The sequence below is a fragment of the Juglans microcarpa x Juglans regia genome, chromosome 2D, assembly GCF_004785595.1.
Source record: "Juglans microcarpa x Juglans regia isolate MS1-56 chromosome 2D, Jm3101_v1.0, whole genome shotgun sequence".
Classification (NCBI taxonomy): Eukaryota; Viridiplantae; Streptophyta; class Magnoliopsida; order Fagales; family Juglandaceae; genus Juglans; species Juglans microcarpa x Juglans regia.
Window position 1 is genome coordinate 21,755,945 of NC_054596.1, and position 8,852 is coordinate 21,764,796.

The window sequence follows — 8,852 nt, forward strand, 5'->3', positions numbered from 1 at the left end:
TCTCCTTTAAGTGCTACCCGACGTTGTCGTGGTGTTTCCAAATTTGAGGATGATTACACTATTTTGTTGATTAGAGCAGAATATGACCACCGTATCTCTCTCTCTCTCTCTCTCTCTCTCTCTCTCTCTCTGTCCTCCATGCCTCATTTGTTTGTGCTTTTGTGAAAAAAATTCTAGTTTGTTATTTTTTATGGGTAAAAGAATTTTGTTAATACGATAATAGGCATAGTCTAAATCTACAGGAAGTATACGCAAAAGAATAACTGTATCCATCCCCAACAATTCAAAGCCTACCAAAGCGACAAATGGAAACGTAAATGAACGGAAAACGTGTTTAAGGTAAAGTTGGAATCATTCAACATGGACTCCGACTGATAATTTTTTTTTTTTTCTCTCTAAGCAAGCAAATTCATAGATAAAATATAAGATTCAATGCGGTGGGTGTCCCCAACAATCATCTCAAAACAAACAAATGCAAGACTTGTGAAAAAAAAAAAAAAAGATCTAGAGCCAAAAATTGACCCACAACCATTTTTCACTAAGGAAAAGTCGCTTGAAGTGATTTTTGTATAGTCTAATAAATAGACTATTAAATTGCGACTAAAAGTAGCGGTAAAATGGTGTGTGCTGCTACTTGTTTGTTTGGACTGGCTGTAGGAGTCTTTCATGATCACTTTGTCTTGATCTTTGGTTAGAGAAAGTAGGAATATAAGAACGTAGCAACCGGAGGATGCGTCAATATGCCGGCATAGGACCTTCACTGTCTGTGGTGGCGCGTGATCCGAGTGGTGCTGCGGGTGACAACGACAGGCTCTCTCTAGCGCAGCAGTGCATGAAACTTACGCGTCGCTCTTTTGAGCAATTTCCTTTGACCGTTGACAAATCGGCACATCTTAATTCTACGGATAGAAAGCAATGAAAAAAGAAAAAAAAACTTTGTATACAGCTCCAACACTAGCCGGACAGGAGGAGGGAGGAGCCAAAGCTCCAATCCCGGCAAAGGAAATGGAAGGATCCTGATAATTGGATAGAGAGAAAAAAACTTCCGCTTTTGTTGAAATTTAAGCCAGCGACTCCAACTATATATATAAATATATATATATATATATATATATATATATATATATATATTCTGTCAGCATCGCTAGCTATTTCGATCACGTCCATACAAATATTCGACGACTTTTTTTTTTAATCTTTTAGCCCAATATTGGGGTTTTGTCAACAACTTCTGCGGAAGAAATTCATAGTTGTACAGAAGCTTTATGGTCATTCCATTTTCATCTCTTACCACGTGGGGTTGGGATTTGCCGTATTTGATTGTCAAACTTATGCTAAAGATGCATTAATTGCATTTTGTTTGCAGCCAAGATAATTAGTATTATCAATGGGAATAGATATAGATAAATAGATAGTAAGATGAGATGAAAATTTTATAAATAATAATAAAATAATTTTAGTTTAAATGTTTTATTGAATTTTAAGAATTGAGAGAAAAAAATTAAATAAAAATATTATAAATTTAAAATATTATTAGAATATAAATTTTTAATATAAATTTCGTTTTAAAATTTGAAAAAATTGTATTATTTTTTTTTATTTTCTTTGAAAATTTGAAAAATTTTTAATGATTCGATAATAATTAGATAAAAAAGTTGAATATTTGAAATTAAAAAGTGTTTGTATTTGAATAATATTTAAAAATAAAATTATAAGAAATTTGATTATGAGATGAGATGAGATAAATTTTTCAAACAAGTCCTAAAAGACAACAGACTCATTTTGGATTGGATATCAGGTGACTTGAACCCGAAGGCAGAACTACATACCCCTATGGGGGCTTCAACCTCCAAAACTTCAAAAACAAATGTAAAAGAATTTTGTTTTGAGGTATATTTACTAATTAAATTATATAAAAATTAATTTTGCTCCCCCAAAAAGAGAATTTTTTTTTTTTTTTTTCAGAATTTTGCCCTCCCAAATTTAACTTCCTAGTTTATGCCCGTTGACCTCAGTGGGCTGGGCTGCTTGATTAAATTCTTTGTATATGCAAGATCGGTTTTGGAAAAAACTCGCCTATATATACCCACTACTGCCCGCACATTAGGAATAATATTACAAAAGCCTTAAAATTTATGCCCACTTTGGAAAAAATATATACCCACTTCTTCTTCCTCTTCTTCTTCGCCCAATCTAATGTTTTGCTCTTTACCACCAAGTTTGTCACCAAAAGTCTGTCTTTGTGAATTTGGTCTCTCTCTCTCTCTCTCTCTCTCTCTAGTTTTTTTTTTCTTTTTCTTTTTTTGTTTTGAAGCTAATGAAATCTAAGAGAGAGAGGTTATTGAGAGAAAAAAAATTCATATTGCATTTCTTGTTATGATTACAATGAAAACCTCTGTTTATAATACATGTGGGAGAGAGCGAGAAAAGTGTAAAAGAAAGAAAACTAACATAATTGGGTTGACTTATATGTTGACTCTACGCGAAATTGAAATGAATTCAATTAAATTTGTATTCAAGATGATGTGTATATATTATGCACATTCATTTTGGACAATAGGGAAAAAAAGGGCCTAACCCAAAGGCTTGGTAAGCATATTGGCAACTTTATGAGTTGAAGAAACATGATGAGTACAAAGAACCCCAATTTGCAGCTACTCTCTTATGATATTTTAGTCTAACTCAATATGTTTAATTCTCTCATGAAACATAGGATTGATAGCTATGTGTAGTACAACTTGATTGTCACAGAAAAGTAGTGAAAGCTGAGGATGTGGTTGGTGGAGATCATAAAGTAAAGAAAGAATCCATGTTATTTCACATACATCATATGCCATTGATTTGTGCTCAACTTCAGCAGATGATCTTGAAACAATCTTCTGTTTCAGCAAATGATCTTGAAACAGTTTTCTATTTCTTAGATTTTCAAAAGATGAATGAATCTCCAAGAAACACCCAATAACCATAATCAAATCTTTTAGTGTCAGGACAACTAGCCCAATTAGAGTCTGCAAAGGCTTTGATAATGAATAGGAGAAGAACCTGAGAAAAAAAGACCTTGACCTGGTGCATTCTTGATGTACCTTAGAATTCTTAATGCTGCTAGCATGTGTGCATGGCACTTAAGGAGCATCAATAATTGACTCATATATGTAATTTCTAGTCTAATATTTGTAAGATAAAGCTATCTAGCAATAAGTCTCCTATAACTGGAAATACCTTCCAACAATTCACCATATGATTTGCTAACTTTACAACGAGGATCCATAAGAAAGTTTGCTGGTTTGGAATTAAGTAAACTAGCATCAGATAACAATTATAAAGCATATTTTCGTTGCATATAGAAATGTCCTTTTTAGATCTAGTAATCTCCATACCCAAAAATATTTGGCAGGTTCGAGATCTTTCAATGTAAACTGATCATTGAGAGAAGATTTAATTGAATCAACAACACCCATATCAATACTGGCTAAAAATATATCATCTATACAAACCAACGAGGCAATAAACGAGGTACCCTCTTGCATTGTAAACAATGAATAATTTGATTTTGACTGATTAAAACCAGGTTTGAGCAGTGCTGATATAAACTTGGAATTCCACTGTCGAGAAGCTTGTTTTAGGCAATAAAGTGATTTATGCAATTTACACACTCTAGTGTCCCACTTTTGAAGATAACCGGGTGGTAACTTCATCTAAGTTCCCATACAAGAAAGCCTTATTGACATCTAGATGAATAAGATGCCAATTGTGTATTACAACTAATGATAAAAAAAAAGAAAAAAGAAAAAACAAAGTACTCCATTTTAGCAACAGGAGAGAGAAAGTTTAAAAAAAACCAAGACCTTCCTTGCCTTGTATCTCTCAATTGAACTACCAACATTATACTTGATTTTATAAACCCACTTACAAACGATAGGAACTTTGTTAGGGGAAGATCCGTGAGTGTCCAGGTCTGATTAGATTCTAGGGCAGTTAATTCAAGAGACATAACATCTCTCCAATGAGAGTGTTTAACAACTTGATAAAAGTCAGATTCTTTTTTAGAGGAAATGGACACACTAAAAAGACGATGAGAGGAGGAAAATTTTGAATATAAAAGAAAATTGAAAATGTTATATGGAGTTCCTGAGTATGTGGATGGCAAGCATGCCGAGGATGTGATAGGATCAAAAGCTACTAAATTGCCATGGTAATTCCACAAGTAGTGAATGACGAGTAGACATTATGTGATACGAAACCTGGGTAGTATCTTGCATAGAAGGAATGTTGAATTGGTTGGAAGTATTTGAAGGAATGGACTTAGATGAATCAATAGTTATATATTCAGATGAAGGGATGGATATAGACTATTGTCGGGTAGCAGGTGATATGTCTAAAATATGTTTAGGCACAACAGTCTGAGATGATGCAGAAGAATAGGTACAATCAGTATGATGCCTCTAACCTCCCTTTGGAATTTGACGAAGACTGAAGCGTCGGGATATGCAACACAAGGTTGCATACCCCTATTCATAAAAGATAATATGCAATGCACCTAGCATGATTTTAGCAATATGCAATAATCACAATGGAGTTTTTTTTTTTTTTTTTTTTTTTTGTTCAAACATAAGTTGCACCAGAATAGACAAATCCCAAAATATCATGTCTTAAATACAAGAACAATAGGATCCCAAACATTGACCCTTCATAAACCACAAAAAGTTAGCATATTATTTTATGCTACATAGTTAAAAACATGATCATTCTTCTTCCTTTAAGATCTTCCAAAGGTCCGTTATGAAACACCTAAAGATCTCCATATAGAAGGCAATCAACACAAGTCGGCCTTAAAGGGTGAATTCATCTTCAATCATCTCAGGCCAGTCATCCATCACACTCACTTTCTTCTAAACTTGATACAACTTCTACCATTCTGGGTGGGAATAGTAGTTGAGACTACCATAATGAGATTTTTTAATTTCAGCAAGTTATACAGCAAAACTACCATTAGTTTATAAAGCATGCACAATAATAAACATGATGTGTATGCATGATTGACATGAACTTTCTTTTACAAAACATAACTTCAATGACATCAGAGCTTTCATACTTCATAATGTACTTGCTTTCATAAAATAGATTTTGTTCATTCATATTCTTGTTCCTACATAAGGTGGGCGCTCCACGGTTCCTCATAAACCGTGTGCTACTACTGGTAACCGCATCACATCACAAGTCCATCCACCTGCTATGAGTATGTTATCAAAGATGCTCAAATAGAGCAGAATACCTATGCCATGAGTATTTTATTCATTTAATCATAGATACTCAGACAAAGCAGAATGCCCACGCCATGAGTATTTTAGGTGCTTTTGACTTTGCTCCGAGAATCTTTTGATCTCATTCGAAGCCTGTTGACAGTTCTTTATCAACCTAGGGGGTTCCATTCTATTTTATTCACTCCAGAATAGACATGAGAGCTCTATTAGGATAATCTCATATCCTAGCATTTAGAGTTGTTGTAAAAACTTAACTTTTCATGCTTGACTCAAAATTTGTGATAGGCTCGTAAGCTTCATGACATATGTTCGTGCCATGTAATAGATATTCATCCTTATAATAAATGATATCATGGCATAACATAGTTATTGCAAATATAACAAGAATTTAGATAAAACATGATTCACATTGCATGAAATTTACGATTTAACATACTATCATACATCGAGAGTAAGTTAGAAGCTAACTTACAAAAGTCTTTGTGTTTAAAAATTGAGTGGGTTGAAACAAGATATATACTTAAGTTAAGAAATCTCATTAACTCAGAAAAATCAGAATCTAATACTCCTAGAGCATTATTTGCAAAATTTCCCTTTAACTCTTTATAATTTGCAAATAAGCCACAAACTTTCAATAATTACAATCAGGTCTCAAATTTCACCAAACTTTGAAAACCTCATGTATTTTCTATTCTAAATCCATTTTTGAACTTAGAAATTAAGAAATTATGCATCCACTATATGAAACTCACTATGGTTGAAACCTTTAAAACCCTAAATTCCAAGAAGTGTGATTTTAGGCCTATTTGCATGCCATTTAATACTTAATCCGAATTTAGCACTTAATCTCATCATAATCCTTAGTTTAGTATCACGTTAAGTCACTAGATTCATATTCCTTATGGCTATATATTCATCATATGAATTAACCACCACATACATATTAGTGGATTATATTTATTTGAATTAATTCCTATGTTATCTATATATTTCGGGTATATATATATTTGTACAGTTGTATAGGATTTATATGATTTGAAAGTTGAATATTTAGATTAAGTAGATAAGTATGGGAAACATATCTTATCCAAGATTTGAATCCCTATAGGATAGGAAGTCAGATTTCGAATGGCTGATTTGGTGTAATCTATTTTTGACTACTTAATGCATGAGAAGGAATAGGAGGAGGTATTCAGTCAAAGAAAGAGATTTGTGATGGTATCAAGAGCAGGTTCATAATTTTTTTTTTCTATTTCTACGAATTTTTTTCCTTTCTCGGGGGCTTCTTTGTGGGTTCTTCATTCTCGGCTCTGGCTGAGTTCTTGTTTGGCCTTCCATGTGCTTCTTGGTGCCTTTATTGTTTGTTCTTGGCCTCTCGTGTGACTATCGGCATTGTCTGAGTTGACGGTTGGGGTTCTGTGTGACTTTCGGCAACCTCTTGAGTGTTTCTTGTGCGTTATCGGCACTGTCTGCGTCAATTTTTGGCGTCTGTTTCAAAAAGAAAATTGTCTGTAGAGGTGATTATCGACACTCTATTTCAGAGAGTGTATTGTGGATTTCTGAACTTTTCGGCACATTCTATAAGTGATTTTTGGGCTACGATACGTTGTATTGCGTGTGGGTGATAATTTCTCAGACTATAGGCATTATCTGGAGTAGTTTGGTGCTTCTCGGTGAGGTTTGTTGCAGCTAGGGTTTCTTGTCTATCATGTCTTCTGAAATTAGAGATTCTCTTCTGGTTCAATTCAATGGAAAAAATTATGCTGCGTGGTCTTTTCAGTTTCAACTTTTGGTGAAAGGAAAGGAACTTTGGGGTCATATTGATGGGAGTAGTGTGGCACCAGAAGACAAAGATCAGCAAGCTTCTTGGGAAAGCAAGGATGCTCGAGTCATGTCTTGGATTCTTAGATTTGTTGATCCCCATATTATCTTGAATTTACGCTCATTCAAGAATGCTCGTGATATGTGGAATCATCTCAAGCGGCTATATACTCAGAATAATGCAGCTAGGAGATTTCAACTCGAACTAGAGATGTCGAATTTCTCTCAGGGAGCTCTCTGTGAAGGAGTTTTATTCTGGTTTTTGTAACTTGTGAACTGAGTATACAAATATTGTATACACTTCAATTCCAGCAACAAGTTTGGCCGATATTCAAGTTGTTCATGAAGCAAGTATGCGGGCACAGTTTCTTATGAAACTAAGGCTAGAATTTGAATTTATTCGTGCTAATCTGATGAAATGAGATCCAGTGCCTCCACTTGATATGTGTTTGGGAGAGATATTTCGAGAGGGGAAAAGATTGATGACTCAAACAACTATGGAACAAGCTACTCCAACTCCTGTGGCATATGCATCTCAAGGAAAAACCAAAGGGAGGGATTTGAGCACTACTCAATGCTATAGTTGCAAAGGTTATGGGCATCTTGTTGCAAATTGTTCTAAGAAAACATGCAACTATTGCAAGAAGCAAGGACATATTATTAAGGATTGTCCAATACGTCCTCCACATCGCCAAACAACTGCCTATTCAGTTGTTGTTGAGGCTACTAGTGCTGCCAGTTCTATCTTGGCCACTTCCCCTCATGTTCCAGCTTCCACTTCTCAAAATTCCACTCCTATTACACCAGAAATGGTCCAACAAATGATCATCTCAGCTCTTTCAGCTTTTGGTATTTTAGGTAAAACCAAATCTACCTCTAAACCTTGGTATTTTGATTCCGGTGCCACCAATCATATGACAAGTACCTCTCACTCTCTTGTTAATGTCTCACAGTATGCTGGTCCACTTAAAATTCACACGGCAGATGGTAGTTCCCTACCTATCACTGCCGTAGGTGACATTTCTCCTTAAATAATGTTTTGGTGTCTCCTTCATTAAATACCAATATGATTTCTATTGGACAATTAGTTGACAGCAATTGTAGAGTGTCATTCACTTCTTCTGGTTGTCTTGTAAAGGATCAGGTGATCGGAAAGATGATCGCAAGGGGTCCTAAAGAGGGTCGGCTGTTTCCTTTATGTTTAGATTCAAAATCTGTTGAGTCAAAGTCTTTATCTTTGTTTTCTTGTAATGTTGGTACTTTGAGTGTGAAGATTGGCATAGGTGGTTGGGCCATCCCAATTCTCACATACTTCATAAGTTGTCATCTTCTGGTTTAATAGGCAATAAAGATTTCTATTCTCTTGATCAATTAAATTTTGATTGTGATACATGCAAGTTAGTGCCTTTGATGTTATTCATAGTGATGTGTGGGGTATTGCCCCGATAGAATCTCATGATCGTTATAAATATTTTGTGACGTTTATTGATGATTATACTCGTTTTACATGGATTTACTTTCTTTGCACTAAGAATGAAGTATTTCCGGTATTCAAGCGTTTCTTGGCTTATCTCACTAATCAATTCTCTACCCCTATTAAGGTTCTTCGCTCCGATTCAGGAGGAGAATATATATATCTACTAAGTTTCAAATGTTCCTTCAAGATCAAGGAATTATTTCTCAACGTTTTTATCCATATACTCCACAACAAAATGGAGTAGCTGAAAGAAAGAATCGTCATTTTCTAGATATAGTTCGGGCTCTCCGAAT

At 34.7% G+C, this 8,852-nt stretch overlaps 1 protein-coding gene across 1 annotated transcript; it reads left to right on the plus strand.

Moving 5' to 3' along the window:
• The first annotated feature begins 6,647 nt into the window (after positions 1–6,647).
• Positions 6,648–8,349, plus strand: LOC121250968. Its single transcript, XM_041150238.1, has 2 exons — positions 6,648–7,940; positions 8,221–8,349. Exons 1-2 carry the CDS (start codon positions 7,526–7,528, stop codon positions 8,256–8,258), a joined length of 453 nt encoding a protein of 150 aa, XP_041006172.1. The 5' UTR covers positions 6,648–7,525; the 3' UTR covers positions 8,259–8,349.
• The last annotated feature ends 503 nt before the right edge of the window (positions 8,350–8,852 follow it).

Excerpts from the sequence above, each read along its gene's own strand:
- LOC121250968 (XM_041150238.1), top strand. The coding sequence starts at position 7,526 with ATGTGTTTGGGAGAGATATTTCGAGAGGGGAAAAGATTGATGACTCAA. Across the intron at positions 7,941-8,220 it reads TTCAGCTTTTGGTATTTTAG|GATCAGGTGATCGGAAAGAT; the intron begins GTAAAACCAAAT and ends TGTCTTGTAAAG.